The sequence below is a fragment of the Dryas octopetala genome, chromosome 6, assembly GCF_963921425.1.
Source record: "Dryas octopetala chromosome 6, drDryOcto1.1, whole genome shotgun sequence".
In the NCBI taxonomy this organism is placed as follows: Eukaryota; Viridiplantae; Streptophyta; class Magnoliopsida; order Rosales; family Rosaceae; genus Dryas; species Dryas octopetala.
Window position 1 is genome coordinate 1837071 of NC_141371.1, and position 19641 is coordinate 1856711.

General features: G+C 35.6%; 1 protein-coding gene across 3 annotated transcripts; it reads left to right on the forward strand.

Moving 5' to 3' along the window:
- Positions 1–46: 46 nt before the first annotated feature.
- LOC147280883 (ARM repeat superfamily protein) lies at positions 47–19374 on the forward strand. Of its 3 annotated transcripts, none has more exons than XM_086246630.1 (44): positions 47–301; positions 982–1167; positions 1729–1818; positions 2725–2798; positions 2973–3125; positions 3393–3510; positions 3742–3797; positions 4814–4868; positions 4966–5022; positions 5145–5246; positions 5737–5817; positions 5932–5984; positions 6098–6167; positions 6690–6753; positions 7001–7149; positions 7227–7354; positions 7445–7502; positions 7714–7811; positions 8410–8497; positions 8671–8736; positions 8814–8873; positions 9746–9832; positions 10289–10475; positions 11282–11325; positions 11413–11544; positions 11631–11762; positions 11873–11925; positions 12062–12110; positions 12403–12461; positions 12605–12744; positions 12845–13026; positions 13606–13734; positions 13815–13900; positions 14080–14195; positions 14290–14402; positions 14683–14806; positions 15039–15160; positions 15560–15737; positions 15816–16041; positions 16629–16953; positions 17381–17520; positions 18392–18516; positions 18687–18891; positions 19084–19374. In XM_086246630.1, exons 1-44 carry the CDS (start codon positions 197–199, stop codon positions 19199–19201), a joined length of 4983 nt encoding a protein of 1660 aa, XP_086102756.1. In that variant the 5' UTR covers positions 47–196; the 3' UTR covers positions 19202–19374. The 3 variants fall into 3 exon arrangements, with proteins under 3 accessions (XP_086102756.1, XP_086102758.1, XP_086102759.1); XM_086246632.1 differs by having other exon boundaries at positions 8413–8497; XM_086246633.1 differs by lacking the exons at positions 17381–17520; positions 18392–18516; positions 18687–18891; positions 19084–19374 and having other exon boundaries at positions 16616–16749.
- Positions 19375–19641: the final 267 nt, after the last annotated feature.

Below are 19641 nucleotides of genomic sequence, written 5' to 3' on the forward strand. Positions count from 1 at the left end.
GGACCTCACCTCTCCAGCTAACGAACCACTCTCTCTCAGTCTCTGGCTCGCGCAAGATCTACTACTACGAGCACCTCTCCGAGCTCCCTGATCTCCATGCTTTTCTCTTTCAACTTCTCAATTCTCGCTCGCGATCTCCTAGAGACTAAACCTTAACGCTACAAATCATTGAGTCGTTGGAGGACTCTAACCAGCGATGGCTTTCATGGCTGTTTTGGAGTCAGATCTTCGCGCGCTCTCCACCGAAGCTCGCCGTCGCTACCCGGCGGTCAAAGACGGCGCTGAGCACGCAATTATAAAGGTCTCAGTCTTAAACTGTTAATCGTATATATACATGCAGATAGATATATGTATGTACGTATGTAATTGGAGAACAGTGTTGCTGCACATTCAAATGTTCAGTGGACTCCGAGGAAATGAACGAAATAAAAAGTTAAATTTGAACTAAGATAGTCACTGAAGTTAATAGTATTGGATTTTGCCGATGCCGAAGCTAAAATAGTTACTGTGGAAAATAATAATTCTACCAAATTAATATAATTTTGTGAAATTGAAGCTGAAACAGTTTCTAGTATAGCTCTTTAGGAAGACAATTAGGAATAGAAGTAGTTTACGTATTAGTCTTATTAAATTATTATTAATGGACTATAATATGCAGTCTATTTCAGTTTTGCAATTTTTCTTGAGCTCTACAACTGTAAAATTGGGTGCTGAATTATACTATCAGTTATTTCTAAGAGAAAAAATTGGAACCCATTTTGTTGTCCCTTTGCAAGTTAGCATTAAAATGGGGTTAAAACAGTGCAAGAATTGCTATGAATTTAAAATTCTACGCATTCCGTTGGGGTGTTAAGTGTTATTGTCCGTTACTCTTGCTATTAATGTAGTGCCATAAAAATGAATTTCAATGTTGGCTGGCATTATTTGGTTTGTTGGAAGCGGCGAAGCTTGTTTATATGTTTCTTGATGTAAAACTTGCAGCTACGTTCTTTATCAAGTCCTGGTGAGATTGCACAGAATGAGGACATATTGAGAATCTTTTTAATGGCTTGTGAGGTTAAAACTGTGAAGCTGAGTGTTATTGGACTTTCTTGTCTACAAAAGCTTATATCCCATGATGCTGTTGCTCCATCAGCTCTAAACGAGATACTTTCTACACTGAAGGATGTAAGTTCATGTTTTTAATTGGCATTTACTAACTCTTAAATACTCTCAAACAGATTTTGGAGGGAAGTTTGATAGTGAAAGCATTGATTGGTATAGCTAAGCATATCAGTGAAGACTTATCAGTTAATTGTGTGAATTTTTTTTTTTTTTCGCATAAAATGAGCTCAAATTATATGTTACCATTAGTATTGCTGGCTCTAATTTTGGTTCAAGTGCATAATTTGACTTCTTTACCATTGGATAACAAAGATCACTGCAGTAACAATGGTGAGTAAAGGGAGTCTTTTCCCAATGATAAGCATGCTACTAACAATAAAATTTATGTTCTCATAAAGAAAAAAGCATGTCAGTGACTGCTGAGCATTAGTGTTGCTTGCAAGTATTTTTCCCGGTACCATCAACAGTGATATAATAGCTTATACATGAATTCTCTATAGCCATCTTGGTCATTTTTATGAGTTGTTATTATCGTTATTATTACTGTAACTATAGGAGTAGCATTGTCACTCATTGTGCTAATCCCACTACCTTAAGTCTCACATACTTCTCTGCTTCTGGCAGCATGCTGAAATGGCTGATGAGAGTGTTCAACTTAAGACCCTGCAGACTGTATTAATAATATTGCAGTCACCTTTACATCCTCAGACTGAGGTAAGAAGCATTACTTACATAAATTTATCTTCCTAATATGAACTAGTTTTGCTTCCCATACTGAGGTAGTAGATCACAGGATATGCTATAGCTGGATTTATTCTTGAAAGTAGGTTGGACTCAGAGGGTCAATAAAGAAAAATATGTTAAATGTGAGCAACATTTACCAATGCAGCATACTTGGACTTACATAGATTCACAAAACATGGCATGCGCTAAATTTGAATTTTAAACATAGTCAAGTCCACACTCACGCTGGTTACTCAAAATACACACCGCTGCAATCATTGCACAATGCATTATAAATCCACACATGCCGCTGGAAATAATACGGTTATAAAATCTTATATACAGATCATATCATCATACATAACGAGGTTGAACAATACTGAGCCCAGGACATACACTGGGACCCCCTTCCATAGACATACACTGAGGCCCCACCTTGTACATATAATGAGCCTTCCTTGGAGGTTTAGGGGTTTGCCCCCAAGGGTATCTCTACCGCACCCTGATCTCTATCACAGTGTACGCATAAACTCATATTCAACATCCAAAAAATAAACCAAACAATTAAATCCATATGTTTAGCAATCACGAGGCATGTATACTTGTAGCAACTTACATGTATGTTTTATGAAAAATAAGAGTTCTGAATCTCTCCTTGAGCAATTACTAATATTTCGGCAGGTGTTGGTCTATGTAATTGCTCGATATAATTGTATTCTGAAATTTCCATCCTGATTATTGGGGGACTGTGATAGATTTCTGGCCAGTAGAACAAGAAAAAGATTTCACTCCATCCATTACTTCAGCTTTGTTTACCATTTTGTTATTAAATTGTCATTATCTTTTATTTTGAATTGTGGTGGGTCGTCATACCCTTAAATGCTTTATAATGTACAGGAAAATATGGCTCAAGCTCTTGGTATATGCCTCCGGCTTCTTGAAAACAACCGGTCCTCTGACAGTGTGCGGAAGTAAGTTAAATTATTTTTGAATGGTATTATTGTGGTTGACTCATATAACTTTTTTTTTTTTTTCCTTTTCATCTTTCTGTTTTCCTGTTTTATTATTTAGTTGCTACTTTATATTTTCATAGATAGTGTCCTTCTTTTCAATCTGGAATCTCTTTTAACGTGGAAGATTTCCAGTACTGCTGCAGCTACTTTCAGGCAAGCGGTTGCACTGATTTTTGATCATGTGGTTTGCGCCGAGACTCTTCCTTCTGGAAAGCTTAGTTCTGGAGGTTATATCTCCCGAACAAGTCCAGTTAGTGGCAATGTTAGCACCATCAATCTTTCAGAGTATGTAATATTTGTAAACAATAGTTTTGGTTTACCACTCTGCAATTTTTCTGCATCAGCATGTCTCGAATCTACGGTTTTTTTTCCAATGGATGAGTGAATGCCTGCAAAGTGTATTTTCTCCATATCTCTGTTTCCATCCAGGTGGAATTGGGTTGGAGAGGTGCAGTTTGTAGATGTACATACCTGCTTACTGGCATGGTCTCACAATTGATTTTCAGCATCTGACCTCTGCCATAATCGTATAACAACTCTAAACATCAACAGGTCATTGGGTGAATCTCTTTCTGGACAGTCATCATTGATGAGGGAGACCCTAACTAAAGCTGGAAAGCTTGGGCTTCGTCTGCTTGAAGACCTGACAGCTCTTGCTGCAGGTGGATCTGTATGTGCTGATTTGAAACTATTATAATGTTTCCTTAGGACTTTAACTAGATCATTATATGTGGTGTTTGCAGTTTTTTGGGATTTTAGAAATTATTGTTATGTGTGTTGTTACTTGGTTTTCCCATTCGTCATACACTCACACAAATAGATGTGCAGTTATCAATCATGATGACTTTGTATAAACAGGTGTGCTTAAGGATGTATGATATTTTTCTCCTTTATCTGACAGGCAATTTGGTTACGTGTCAGTTCTCTTCAACGGTCCTTTGCACTTGATATACTAGAGTAAGAAGTCTTGTTGCTTGGATCTTTTCATATAGTAGTGGATAAATCTAAGTTACATCTCCACTTTGTTTCCTTTTCTCATGTTATTTGAAATCTTACTTATTGAATATTATGAAACATATACCTACAGAGATGTATTCTTGTTGGATATGGGAATGAGGAGGGGGAAAGCTTTAGGGTTCATTTTTTCCATCTTAACATAGTATATTACAAAGTAAAAAGTAGCACCTCCTATTATTCATCTTTAACGCGTAATTCATATTTATATTTTTTCCTGAATAAATTAGGAATACGAAGTCTAATTTATATATAAAAAGTGATTCAAACACACACCTGACTCACCCTATAAGATTTACTGTTTGAAGATTTTGTGTCATTTTGTCCCTGAGTTCCTTGTCCGTCTCTGTGTAAATACTTCATAGGTTATGATTGAGTGCCACTTAACTATTCAAAATGAAATTGAATAGATGATAAATCTAGGAAATTAATAAGAGGCAAAAAAAAAAAAAAAAAAAATTGGAAGCCCCTTCCACTCATAGAGTGTGTGCAAAAAAAGGAGCTTCAGTTTTAAAATAGGATTATAGGAGGTACCATGATTGCTCTCGCCAAGCATCTGTAATGGTGCTATTATTTATAGGCACAATGGATTTAATCTCCAACTTGCTACAATTTTTGTTATTTTACTTCCATGGAAACTTGTGAACGGAGGTTGGTAGCACCTAACAGATGCTGAACAATGATAACACAAGTTTCCGTGACTCTGTATCTCTCGTACACACAAAATTGGGAGGGTCACATAAAACCTTTGGTACAGGATTACTCATATTGACTTCCACTGAAGATCCAATAGAAGCTATTCCTAGTATAATGCCTATGAGATTTAGGTATTAGACTGCTTATATTGCTATACAAGAAGAACACAATTCACAGGGATGATGCAAATGAGGATTTCTGACTCTTAACGAATATTTGGTCTCTTTGGCTTCGTTTGAATTTACTCATGATGTATTTCACAGGTTTGTTTTGTCCAATTATGTGGCTGTTTTCAGAACCCTGCTTCCTTATGAGCAGGTGATTTTAACAGTTTCTTGTATAAATATATTACCTTTTTTAATGGATTTGCAAGTAAAATTTTCATAACTGAAAAGATTGCTTGGAAACTCAACAGGTTCTGCGTCATCAGATATGTTCACTTCTAATGACTTCACTTCGCACGAATGCTGAGGTAATTCTATTTATGTACAAGTAGTACAATTAATTTGTGGGGGATTTTAGTGCTCTCTTGGAGAGAATTTCAATGCGGTTATCTTTTTTTTTTTCCCTTAATTATTTTCAATGTTGAATCAGCTTGAAGGAGAAGCAGGAGAGCCTTCTTTCCGTCGATTGGTCTTGCGGTCAGTTGCCCATATTATCAGGCTTTACAGTTCATCCCTTATCACTGAATGTGAGGTGTGTCCTGTATATGATTGTTTTAACCTGAAAATGACATGCGGATGAAACTTTAGGAATTCCAATGCTATAACAGTTGAACAAGAGAAAAATCTATTCAGTTATTGAACTTCCACCAAAAATTTCTATTAAACTCATGCTCGGCCCATGAGGTCTGCTACCCAGTTGCGAAAATTTGGGACCAAATATGTACCAATTCTTTAGATTGTCATTTAATACTCAATTATTCCCTTTTCTTAAACATTTTGTTTCCATGGCTCTTTCATCACAATTTCATGTTCTAGCATGTTAGACTTCTTTTAGGGATATCCTGTTCTCACAACCGATTTTAAGGATTCAAATTGTCATTTATCTGGAACTTAGTTTTCCTATTATCTATCTTTCTGTAAAAATTGCTTTCTGCACCTCAATATACAACAAATGATTCAATAAGTTGTTGTTGTTTTCCCTCTGCCAATTCCTTTTATTTATTTTTTTTTTTCAAATGCAGGTTTTCCTTAGTATGTTGGTGAAGGTTACATTTCTTGATCTGCCATTATGGCATCGTATTCTTGTTCTCGAGATCCTGAGGGTAACTTTGACATTGCAGCATATAATTTTTTTTTTTTGTGTGCCTGACATATGATATATTGAGTGGTCACTATCTACGTGTTTTATAATCATCATATATGGTGGAATTTGACAGGGTTTTTGTGTGGACGCAAGGACATTGCGGATTCTTTTCCGAAACTTTGATATGTAAGTTTGCAGTTGCCAGTCTATTTTTCTAATTTATATTGTACTTTTCTTGTTGTTCCATCGGATGAGCGACCTATCTTCTATAAATATGCTTCTCCTCATCCTCCTTGTAGGAATCCCAAGAACACCAATGTAGTGGAGGGCATGGTCAAAGCTCTTGCTAGAGTTGTTTCAAGCGCACAGGCAAGATTTTATAGTTTTTTTTCTCTAGCCATATTGTTGATAGGTGCATGAAAATCTATTTGTATGTCTTGAGATGAGTTGACTGTGTGTTGTACTCATATGTGTTTGTATTGAGGAGTAATGATTTAAATTTCTATAATATGCTGACCTGCATGCCATATGTTGATCATGGATCATGTTTTGAAACAGACCTCAGACATCTTACATGCAAAGTCACTCTTTTCATATATTTTTATTTAAATGGTTGTGGGCATGTTCTAGTCATGCAACTTGCCACTCCCAAGGGATGCATGTCAGGTCTTGTTAGTATTGTTGTGAGCTTTCTCTGAAGTTCGCAGTGCTTGTTTGTATCCCCAATTTTATAATGTAGATGGTCTTCCTGCCTTTTTCTAGAACAAGACACTTTCAGTTTGGATAATTTAATAAATATATAGAAGATTATTCAGACCAAAAAAAAAAATAGTAGATTATAACCATCATGCATATTTATTCCATTGGCTAAGGAGAATCTAAATGTTACAGGTTCAAGAGACTAGTGAGGAGAGCCTGGCAGCTGTTGCAGGGATGTTTAACAGCAAAGCTAAAGGTAATCGCTTGCTATGTTGTCATGAATTTCAATAAGAACACCATGTGTTAGTTGGTTATGTGTAACTTTGTCTTGGTGGATATCTTGTCCACTTTGTATGTACTTGTTGTGATCAATAAATCTCGTTTCTTATAAAAAGAAAAAAAAACCCTATAACCTGCTGCACCTTTCCACTTGTGGGGTTCACAAATTATCATTTGTTCTATTCGTTGATGCACATAGAAAATGACCAGTTCACTTCGTACAGGAATCGAGTGGAGCCTTGAAAACGATGCATCGAATGCTGCAGTCTTGGTTGCTAGTGAAGCACATTCTATAACTTTGGCAGTTGAAGGTCTGCTGGGCGTTGTCTTTACTGTTGCTACATTGACGGATGAAGCAGTAGATGTTGGGGAGGTATTTATTTACCTTATATCTTCCATTCTAATATTCTTAAAGAGTAACATATTATGTGACAAAGTGCTGTCTACTAGATTGAATCCCCCCGACATGATTATGATCCACCTGCAAAGTCTACTGGAAATACTGCCTTTCTGTGCCTCTCAATGGTTGATTCGTTATGGTTGACGATACTAGATGCATTGTCATTTATTTTGTCAAGGTTGGACTTTTCTACTAAAGCTTGTATAGATATTAAACAATGCTTAATTTCGTATGTTATAACTATCTTCAAGTTAACTTTGAATTGAAGGTCACAAGGAGAGGCTATTGTGTTGGAAATACTGAAGGGTTATCAGGCCTTCACCCAGGTAACCAAAACCTTGACTTATTAACTCAGCATATAATCTTGGCTGCCATTTTGAGCTGTATTTCATTGCTTTTTCTGCCCTCTGTTTTTTCAAGTGATGGACATGTTTTCCTAGTTGTTGGCATGCATACAGGATCAACTTTGTCTTTCTGGATAATTCCCTTTCTCTAAATTATGATAAGTCAATGATGGTTTGTTTTATGACAATTCAGGCATGCGGAGTTCTTCGTGCTGTAGAACCTTTGAACTCCTTTTTAGCATCCCTTTGCAAATTTACAATCAATTTTCCCATTGAAGCAGAAAGAAGGAGGTATTGATTTGTATATATCCCATGGTCATAGGATTATCAAACCATGTTAATTTCTGCAAATGCATTTTTTTATTTCATCTTAGTTTAACAAACTTCTAAAATTTTATCAGCTTTTTTTTTTTTTTTTTTTTTTTTTTTTTCTTAATATCATGGTTAAAAAATCATTATTTTGTTTTCCTTAGTATGAAAAACCCCTTGTTCTTTCTAGAACATGTTAGAAATCGTATTCTTTTATATGGTGTTGCTTGTGATTATGTATGTATCTGAGTATGTATGTAGCCGACCCTTCTGATATTCATATAGGATACATGTATGTGTATGTGGACAATTAATTGATTGTTCAGTGGATTGTTACCACAAGAGATGTCTAGTAGCTGTGTGATTTTGCAGTTCCTGAAGAAATGCTTAAAAACATTTTCGTTTTATCTTATTTTTTTTTAAATTGATCTGCAAGATAGCTAGGTGTTATATTATATGTTTTGACGTTTTTGCTTTCCAAGATTTGTCTGTGTTTATGTGTTCACTTTTTAGCTTAGAATTATTGTTTCAACATATACCTGGTCTTAGTTAGGCACCTGACAATGTTGAACTTTTTCAGCAGTACTTCACAATCTCCTGGGCCAAAACGCTCTGAACCATTAGTTGATCAAAGGGAAAGCGTTGTTCTTACCCCCAAGAATGTCCAGGTATTTAGTTTGGTTCTGTAGTTGTGTTATGTATTGTAAATACTTTCTACTAAATAATTTTTCTGTCCCTTTCATTTCTGTATAGAATGTTATTGTTACAATTTTGTCCTTGTGTGTCTATTCAATTATATCTTATATACATATATTGAATCCAATTTGCTCTTGCTATCCAGGCCTTAAGAACTCTCTTCAACATTGCTCATCGATTACACAATGTATTGGGGCCATCCTGGGTTTTGGTATGTTGGTGTACTTACATATTCATCCAGGAAAACCTAGAATTCATACTCTTATCGTTTCTGGCAATTAACTGTAGGTATTAGAAACCCTAGCAGCTCTAGACCGAGCCATCCATTCGCCCCATGCCACCACACAGGTAATCTTAGCAAATGTTTATAAATACTTCTTGCTGTTCAGAATTGTATTGTATTGCCACATGGAGGAACCAATTTCAAGAATTTGTATGCCCTAGCGATTCCACAACATTGATTTGTTTATTGATTTTGAACTTATATCTACTTGAAATTAAATGGTTTTTGTGTTTAACAGTTGAATGTTAAATAATGCATGTTTGATACAAAAAAAGCGTACGTTGGCTTCTCTTACAAGTTACAACGTATTATCCGAAGAAGGTTTCAGTCTCAATGTGGCTTTCTAATAAGTTGCGGTGTTAAATATTCGGGCTGGTCAGTTGTGATGCTTGAAATTAGTATGGCTTTATAGGGGGGATGGTGTTAATTGATGCTAAGATTTTCCAATTCAATTTTGTTGATAGGTCAGGAAGTGTATCAAGTAGTTGAACATAGTAAAGGTGGGGATGCTTGATCTGGGTTACTCGGGGTGGTGTGTGGAGGAAGCAAGGGCTGATCATTCAGATACTTTGTTTCTTTAAAGTTATAGGGCTTTGGAATTCCATGGTGGGGTTATTTACCCATCACACATGCATACCTACTTCCCAATTAAATCAGTTTATACTTTCCGGTATTAGATGTTGATTGTTCGTTCACTTATACTACCCCTATGAAGGATTATTGGCTGATCAAATAAGATAGCTATTCTGAAAATTATTGTAATTGATGTGGGTTGTTTCATATTGTTTGCTTAATATGCAAAATTGTCTGTTGTTTTCTTATGTGCAAGCCAAATTCTAGTTAATAGTTGTTTATTCTCATTTAGTCTGTTAATCCAATATAGTTTATGTTAGCTTCCTCATGTAAGCTTTTAACTATGTTAGTTATGATTTGACAGGAGGTGTCCACGGCTGTGCCCAAGCTTTCAAGGGAATCATCTGGTCAATCCAGTGATTTAAATATTCTTTCTTCTTTGAATTCCCAGGTGAACCAAGAAACTTTTTTTCCATTCTGATAAATCTAATTCATAGGTGTACTCCTCTGGAAACCCTATTAGGAAATTAATTTATATATCAATTTCAGGTTTTTCCATTTTCTTCTCATTTGCAGAAATTAATGGACCCATGTTCTAGAAAATGTAAAAGTACAATGTAATGGTTCCTAAAACCACCTAAATTTGACCAATTTCAAAGCAATTATTAAAAAGTCTGTTGTTCTCCTATTTTCATATAGTTTTTATTTTTATTTTTAGAATTGAAAATATGGTTTTTGATAAATTACTGTATTTATTATATAGGAAAATCATATGAACCCTTGTGAATGATTGTTATATGCATTACATATGCATTATACGTAAAGATATGTATACATGTGTGTGCGTGTGTGTGTGTTTATCACTATCTACATGCTCTGACTTTATGCTTTTCTCCATTTTGCAAAGCTGTTTGAGGGCTCAGCACTAATGCACATATCTGCAGTGAAATCCCTTCTTTCTGCACTATGCCAACTGTCACAGCAATGCATGGCTGGGATTTCAAGTGGTTCTGTACCCGCATCAAGTCAAAAAGTTGGAAATATAAATTTTTCAGTTGAGAGAATGATATCCATCCTTGTCAATAATCTACACAGTATGTAATGCCAGTGAAATTGTAGAAAGTAGTCATAATATGATGGATTTTCTGCAGTGTTTGTATATATTGAATATTTGAATCATAAATGTTGTTCAAAGGAAAATGTTTGGTGTCCTGCAAGTGTTACCACATTTTAGATTTCAAACTGGTGTGATGTAGTATTCATGCCATGAATAACTTACTATTTTACCCCCGTGAATTTGGTGTGTACACTCCCATATCAGTTTGTAACCTAAAATGTAGTAGACTTGTACTAGTTGGTTGAAAATGTTAATATCTTCATTGATATAAATTATTAGTTTTTCAAGTTTTCCCATAATGTTTCCATGTTTTTTTAGTAATTTTCCCTGCTTTGATAATCTTTCTAACTAAACTTTGTTTTGAGTACGAATGTTGATATTCATGTTTCTTTACTCCTCAGTATCTGAGACATATGCAATCAATCCAACTTTGCTTGGCTAATTCTATCTATCTATTCATTTTTTATACACATTTATTTATCTTAAACTGATCTGTTGCTTGATTCAATATTGATCATAAATCTGCTTATACTGACTTGTCAAGGTAATTGCTCTTAAGCCTCTTGTGGACCCTTAATGTGACAATGGTCTTTATCAGATTTCATTTGCATGTCTTAATATGTATAATCATAATCATCAGGTTTGCCCCATTATTTTGGGGTAACATTTATATTGGCATCTTTCTAGTTGGATGTTATTTTGTTTGAATGCAAGAAATGTGTCATTGGTTTGAATTTAGATTCTGTAAATGGCTTGATTCTGTATATCTTTACCTTTTTACAGGAGTGGAGCCATTGTGGGATCAAGTTGTTGGCCACTTTCTTGAGGTGATCATAGTTAAATTATTTTCTTATAGTGTCTAGTTCTTGCACTATTTACCTTCTCCTCCTTGACAGCAGTTGAATATCTCACAGCTTGCAGATAAATCTAACCAGCATTTACGTAATATGGCCCTTGATGCATTAGATGAATCAATATGTGCTGTTTTAGGTTCAGACCAGTTCCAGGACAACACAACAATCAGACCTAATGGCTCATCTAAGAGGGTGAGAACTCTCACCTCCTTATTCTCGGAAGCTCTTTCTAGTGAAATTAGGAATTGACACTGCTTATCATTGGCATACCTCTATAGATGGAAACCGTGCTTCCGGAGTTGGGATCACTTGAATGTGCTGTCATATCTCCACTAAGGGTTCTTTATTTATCTACTCAAAGTGTTGATGTACGTGCTGGATCTTTGAAAATTCTTCTGCATGTTTTAGAGGTAATATATAATCAACAAGAACTCATTTCAAGTTTTCTTTCACAAGTGTGCCCTGATTATCACCCTTTGTTCATAATGTCTTCTCACTGACTTCACTAAAATTTTTTTAGAGGCATGGGGAGAAATTACACTACAGTTGGCCAAATATTCTTGAAATGTTGAGGTTTGCCTTAAATTTAACTTTTTTGTTTCCAGCCACTTGTTCTGTCTGCGATTCTATCTGTTTCAACTTCTGTATTTTCTTCTTTTCTATTAACAAAACTTATTAGTTTAATTATTTATTTATTCATTTTGTAAAGGTCTGTAGCAGATTCTTCAGAGAAGGAACTTGTTACTCTGGGTTTTCAGGTTAGAAAAAGACCTGAGCTATTTGGGGAATGAATTATGTAATATGTTGCAACTTCCTTAGGCTACACACATGTACTGAAATCTGTATGCATACATAAAAAAGGCAATTAACCTGTACTGATAGAGTCCTACTCTTCAGCATTTCTGGTTTTGCACTGCTACAGAAACCATACAGCAGCTTACACTTCTGTCGTACACCACAATGCTACCTTTAGAAATGATATTCTGTGTTTATAGATTGATTGTCTTGGCAGTTATGTAGATCTGATTTCATTCACGTGTTTTCTTCTAGAGCCTACGTGTGATAATGAATGATGGATTTTCCAGTATACCTGCAGACTGCCTTCATGTGTAAGGTTTCAAATTTTGGCATTATTACACACACACACACACACACTTGACACAGACATACATGTGTATAGGTATATATAAATAATAAGTTTCCAAATTTAAACCACTGTTAGGATTATGTGAGTGATGAATCTTTTTTGCAGCTGTGTAGATGTGACTGGAGCATACAGTGCTCAAAAGACAGAACTGAATATAAGCCTGACAGCAATAGGCCTTCTATGGACAACAACTGACTTTATAGCCAAAGGTCTGATCCATGGGCTTGGGGAAGAAAAGGAAACAGGTTAGATTGCCATTGTTGGTTGTTAGCCGATCAATTATTTTTGTGGTATACAGTATACTTATGCATAAAATATATTAACAACCGTTTTGAAACATAACAGGGATTTCTGAGGTGCATCCTATTCAAAAGCAATCAGATGGTGAAAAGCCAAAAGAACAAACATTCGATGTATTGGACAGTGTCAATGACCAAACTCCCTTGATAAATATAGTTGATTGTGATAGGTTACTTTTCTCTGTTTTCTCGTTACTTCAAAAGCTTGGAGCTGATGAGAGGCCAGAGGTGGGAAAGCATGTCTTTTTTAACCAACTTCCTCTGTTCATTCTATGCATATGCATTCTCAATTTGGAATCTGGTATTGTATATTACTTATACAAATCTAAAGGAATTCTCTCATATGGTGCAATGGCAATGTATACTAGTATGCTTGAAACCTTCACATCATTTTGGATTATCTTTTAGTCTTTATTTGCATATTTATGGTAATTTATTTTTCTTAACATAAAATGGACCTACTTCAAAGCCTTGAACATGTGGCAATATATATTAGTTGATTTTTTTTGTTGCATTTGTGTATGCCTTAATACAACACAACTTCCTTTCTTTGACATCATAATTATCTCTGTCTGTCTATGTGTGTGTGTGTGTGTGTGTGTGTGTCTCTCTCTCTCTCTCTCTCTCTCTCCCCATCCCCTCCCTCTCCCCCTCCCCCCCTCCCCCCATTTGATGAATTCTTTGACAATTACACCCGATTCAGTTTTCCTGCTTTTCCTTTGTAGAATATAGAACATATAACCCCTCCCGTGGAGGAGGTTGAGTAGTATGAATTACAACTTGAATGGCTGAACTTTAATATTCCAGGTTAGAAATTCAGCAGTCAGGACACTTTTTCAGACACTTGGAAGTCATGGGCAAAAACTTTCGAAAAGCATGTGGGAGGATTGTCTTTGGAATTATGTTTTTCCAACACTGGATCGTGCTTCTCACATGGTTTGTTGAAGTGGTTGTAAAAGACAGATCAAGAACTTTTTCGATCATGTACTGTTGTGATTTGAATTGTTTGTTTTCAGGCTGAAAATTCATCAAAAGATGAATGGTATGGGAAAGAACTCGGAACTCGAGGAGGAAAAGCAGTTCATATGCTCATACATCATAGGTATATACATTTAGAGACTAATCTTTTTCTTCCCTTTTCTGCTCATGTTTTTTCTAAAAAAAATAAAAATCAGGGATGGATAACTACAATTATAAGGAAGGAAGAGATAGAATCCATATTTTCCCCCCTAAGCTGTTCTCTTCTTATATTAGCAACTCTTGTATTGAACAAAATTGCAGTCGCAACACAGCTCAGAAACAGTGGGATGAAACACTTGTACTGGTCCTCGGGGGCATAGCACGTATATTACGTTCATTCTTTCCTTTTCTTAGAAGTTTAAGCAATTTCTGGTCAGGTAGGTTACAACTGAATCCTGATGCATCTGGGATTTTTATTTTCAATATTGAGTGTCAGTTTTATGGATAACACTTGATGTCTCGCCTTTGCAGGATGGGAATCTTTGCTTTTATTTGTCAAGAATAGTATTTTAAATGGTAGCAAAGAGGTTGCTCTTGCTGCAATCAATTGTTTACAGACACCTGTTCTTTCACATTCTGCTAAGGTGATCATAATTTGAAGAAGCAGATGCTCTTATATTTTGTAAATTAAATTTTGTAATCACATCTTGTCTTTCCTGTGTTAGCTGTTATATTTTTAAAAATAATAATAATAATAATAATAATAATAAATTTTTTTTGAAAATGAAATAGAAATTACAGAAATAGATGGACAAGGTGTCCATTTATACTTAAAATGAAGCAGAAACTAAAAAATTAACCTTACAATGTTCCTGAACTTTTATGATAACAGCTATTATAGAATGATATATTGGTGTCAATCAGGGGAACTTGCCGATGCCTTACCTTGAATCAGTACTTGGTGTTTACGAGCTTGTTCTTCAAAAATCAACAAACCTGAGTGGTAATGCAGCTAGCAAGGTGAAGCAGGAGATTCTACACAGTCTTGGTAATGCTTTAATTCAACATGATTATTTTATTATTTGTTTCTTTGTATGTTAAATATACAAGAAAGGACGGAGAAAATAATTTCAAATGTCCAATTAATATCGAACATCTCCATCGTTTGATCTGTTACTTAGTCTAGCTGAAACAGATATTTTGATGTTTGCTGCTTCTTTCTTCTGGTCAAGTGACTAATTTTCTCATGTGCTTTTGTTTCAACCTGTCTGAACTAACAGGGGAACTATATGTGCAAACACAAAGAATGTTTGATGATCGCTTGTATAAGCAGCTGCTTTCAGTCATAGGTTTGGCTGTTAAACAAGCCATAGCTGCCAATGATAACTGTGAAACTGAATTTGTAAGTCAAATTTGCTCTTGCCCTTCTTATTTTACTCTCTTTTTCCCCCATGGTTTGTGGCTGTTCATATGTAGCCGCTACCTTCAAATTCATAATGTAGTGTAATTTGTCGCACCAGTAAGAAATATATAATTGAAATGGAAAATTAGCAAAATTATTCACTACTGGTTCCTTGTTATACCTGAACCATCCCCCTGAAAGTTAGTCAAGAGAGTCCTCTCTAACGTAGCCGTTTATGTGCTTGTGAAGAGTGGATACTCTCTTTAGCTCCCAGGGAAGTGTAGATTAGAAATTACATTAGTATTTAGTAGTAATAGTAACAGGGAAAAAAATGCACAACACTTATCTATGGTTATATTTGATATTCTGTGTAATAGGATTTCACTCACTTTTCTCCAGGGAAATGTTCCACCTGTATTACGTACGGTTATGGAGATCCTTCCAATGTTACGTCCAACAGAGCACATTTCTTCAATGTGGCTTATTCTTCTTCAGGAATTTTTACAATATCTGCCAAGTGCTGTACAAAGTGAGGAAGATGACGCAGAGGAAGCCAGCACTAGCGACCGAGTTCCAGGTATAAACTTGGCTTGTTTTCACCATACTTTTGTTTGTCCATTGTAACTTAAGAAAATTTTAAAATTTATTTCTGCAGATGCTCACTTGAGAATGAAACATGAAACACCTAATGGGACTGCTTCCATATCTCCAAACAGAGTGGGAGATTCTCCAAGTTCTGGATTAAAGACATCTGTAACAGCAGGCATCCCCAATTATATGTTCGCAGAAAAGCTTGTTCCCTTGCTGGTAGAACTTTTTCTACAGGTCCCAGCAGTTGAAAAGTATATCTTGTATCCTGAAATTATTCAAAGTCTTGGGAGGTACTGATGGCTCTTTGGTCTAATGCTAAATTTGTGCTGCAGTTATACTGTTTTAGAAAAGATGGTGGTGAACTGAAAAGGATAGTTAATTGAACAGTGGTGTATAAGTTGTTAAAATATTAAACGCTGTAGAAGTGGGGAAAAATCTATTGTAATCTGCCTACATTTACAATTTTGAGGGACTGTTGAGTATTCTAATAGTAGGTGAAGCTGAAAGGTTTCCCTGGATCATGATGCCTGGGTGTCTAAGATGGATCAAGAGGGAATAATGAGAATATGTCTACTTTTTAGTGACTGCCATACCATATATGATCAATAATTCTCTAATGTGGGACAAGAATTGTGGGGCAAATGCAGGATGTGCCCACATTGATCCGCATATGCATCCCAGATTAGAGAAGGCCTCCATATATGATTCCTGTGGTCAGTTTAAAATAAAAAAGTACTTGAATCTTTAGGGAATACTTAGAAGTTTAGTAGCCACAACCATATCATCCTTGTAATTATATCTGTAATTGTCGATCTTGTTTATTTTAGGATTAAACTCTTTTCAACTAGCAAATAACAGAATCAGGCTTTCTTGTTAGGTGTATGACTACAAGAAGGGACAATCCAGATGGTGCTCTTTGGAGACTAGCTGTTGAGGGCTTCAACAGCATTCTGGTTGATGATGCCAGAAAACTGGCTATAAATCCCGGACCACATTCAGGGGCTAGTAAACCCACAAGAACACGTATATGGAAGGAAGTTGCCGATGTATATGAAATTTTCCTTGTGGGTTATTGCGGGCGAGCTCTTCCTTCTGATTCTTTCTCAACTGTGGATGTGAAAACTGATGAGTCTCTTGAGATGACTGTCTTAAACGTTCTTGGTGACAAGATTCTGAGATCCCCAATCGATGCACCTTTTGATGTAATTTTCTTACCAACCATAATACTGATAGTAGAGTCTGATAATGTATAATTCAAACAGTTTACATATTGTGAGTTAGCATCTGTGCATATCTTAGTGTTGCATTCTGTGTGGTACAAAATTACAATAATATCCTGATGTGGTAAGAGCCTGGTGAAAGGTTCCCTTGTCCTATTTTGTTGACCTCTGCTGGTTTTTGGGATTATGTAGACCATCTATGGTTCATTTGAGTCCAAGTTTTTTCCACATCTTAATCATGACATTAGCTTTGCAAATCACCTGAATGTGGGATGTCATTTTGGGCCTTGCACCACCAACCTTGAGCTATGTGTGGAATAGAGATACCTTAGAAGCATTCTTTGAGGTCCGAGGCTCTGCTCAACTTCTATTTATTGTTTCCTGATAGAAATTTTTTTATTTTAAACAGATTTTGCAGCGGCTAGTTTCCACCTTGGACCGTTGTGCATCACGTACTTGTTCTTTACCTGTCGATTTTGTGGAACTTATGCCTCCCCACTGCAGCAGATTTTCCTTGACTTGTTTACAGAAGTTATTTTCTTTGAGCAGGTAATGCATCAGTAGAGTTATATTCTACTTACATTGCACCTTGATATTAAAATATGTCAGTAGTGATTTCACTGTTGCTTTGAGTATTTTACCATGATCCGGTAATGGTTGACCATGTGTAAGCCCTGTAAATATTACCCTCTATGAGATGGTTCCAGTTTATTTGTTTGACCTTCTTACTACTTTCTAGGACCTGAATGCTAATGCGATTTGTTTAGTTCAAAAGACTGCTCATGATGGTTCTTTTCATTTGAAATGTCTGTTTGTTTTGAGTTTAATCTGTTTGTCTCGTCAACTCAAATTTATCATGGTTTTGCCACGTAGGAACTTTATCCTCTGCATTTTGGAACCTCTTTTGTTGTATAAAGATAATAATAAACTTTAACAGTGCATTTAGATGGAGGGGAAGGAATGGAAAAATAGGTGGGACCATTTCTGTTCACTTTTTGGATATTTTGTAGGAAAGAATGGAATGTTTATGAAGGAACACTATATTCCCTCATAACCCGTGTTTTGTATTCCTCTTATAAGTTGGAGGAATATGCATTCCCTTTTAACATTTAGTAAAATTTATGAAAATTCCAAAGTATCCTTCAACCAACAAAAAAAAATGATTAGGACACAATTGTAAAGTCATTAATTATTTCTTAAAAGAAAATAATAAAATCTGTATAAGTATATTTATTCCCTTTCCTTTCTACTTTAAACGCCCAAAGAAAGGAAAGGAACACTAATATTTCTTTACCATTAGTTTCTACTTCATTACTATTTATTTTGTTCCATTTTTTTCAAGACTCCCAAACACCGTCTTGATAATGTCTAAAACCTGTTTGCATCCATTTTATTTTCTCACAGTATATTATGTTCTCAGTTATGACTGCAAAGACCATGATTGGAATTTAGCAAGATCTGAGGTGAGTAAAATTGCAATCATGGTACTCATAACCAGATGCGAATACATCTTGAGCAGATTTCTGATTGACGAGAATGACTTAGGTGCGTAACTTATGTTAACTCCTTACCATTATCATCCTATTATTTATAAAAAAAAAAAAATTTAAAAAGGACAAGAAAAAGATGAAACTTATTATCTTATATTATCATGTGCCTCTTAAGTTCATTTGACCGAGATTGTACACCCTTGAGCAATCCAACTATTCCTGCAGGTGGACGTCCATTGCCAGCAGCAAGACTTGAAGAAATTGTTTTTATTCTTGAAGAGTTGGCCCATCTGATAATTCATTCAGATACTGCATCCGTTCTTCCCTTGCAACCATATTTGACAAGTGCCCTATCAAAAGAAAGGAATTATGACAAGCGTCCGCACCTGCTTGTTCTGTTTCCCTCTTTTTCTGAGCTCGTAGTATCAAGGTGTGTAATTTTTCTTTTCCCTTCTCATGTGCTTGTCTCTATGTTAGCATGCAAAGCGCCAGTGCTTCAACCTTGGTAATGAGAAACATAACCTTATAAAGCATACATGTATACATGAACTCTTCATAACTTGTATGCTACAGTAGACCAGTGTGCTCACTGCTTGTTCCTTTCTATCGTTTTGCTGAACAGAGAAGCAAGAGTAAGAGGGTTGGTGCAAGTCCTATTTAGACTCTTCGCCAAAGAATTAGCACTAGAAAGAGTTTCCTTAACCAGTCAAAATGTGGAAGAATTCTTTCCGAGGACATAGCTGTCCTAAGTTGTTCGGATTATGATGTTATAATTTTTCTTTTTCTTTATTTGTAGAAGGGTTGGTGAGGATTTTTTTCATCCCCCAGTTTTCAAGGTAATACATAGTTTGTACATTGTGTCGATTTTGTTGTATTTAAAACAGTTACCTCAAGGTGATAAGTTTTGTTGATCGATTCTTTAGTGCAAAGGTTGTAAAGAGTTATCGTATTTAAACCACTAAATATTCTTTCTAATGTTTGCAACTAGCTTCAAGGCTTCAGATTGCAGTTTTAAATTTCAATGCTGCCTTAAAATGCATGCCAGCTTGACGACCGAATAAAGGAAGTGAGCTCTTTTTAATTATTATTATTTGTTAATAGTAGACTATATGCCACAATAGGGAGGGCATTAAAACGTTTTGAACTTCAAATACCATAGTGAAAAGAGCAAAAATGTTGT

Excerpts from the sequence above, each read along its gene's own strand:
- LOC147280883 (XM_086246630.1), top strand. The coding sequence starts at position 197 with ATGGCTTTCATGGCTGTTTTGGAGTCAGATCTTCGCGCGCTCTCCACC. Across the intron at positions 11,926-12,061 it reads AATATTCTTGAAATGTTGAG|GTCTGTAGCAGATTCTTCAG; the intron begins GTTTGCCTTAAA and ends CATTTTGTAAAG. Across the intron at positions 12,462-12,604 it reads CCTGCAGACTGCCTTCATGT|CTGTGTAGATGTGACTGGAG; the intron begins GTAAGGTTTCAA and ends TCTTTTTTGCAG.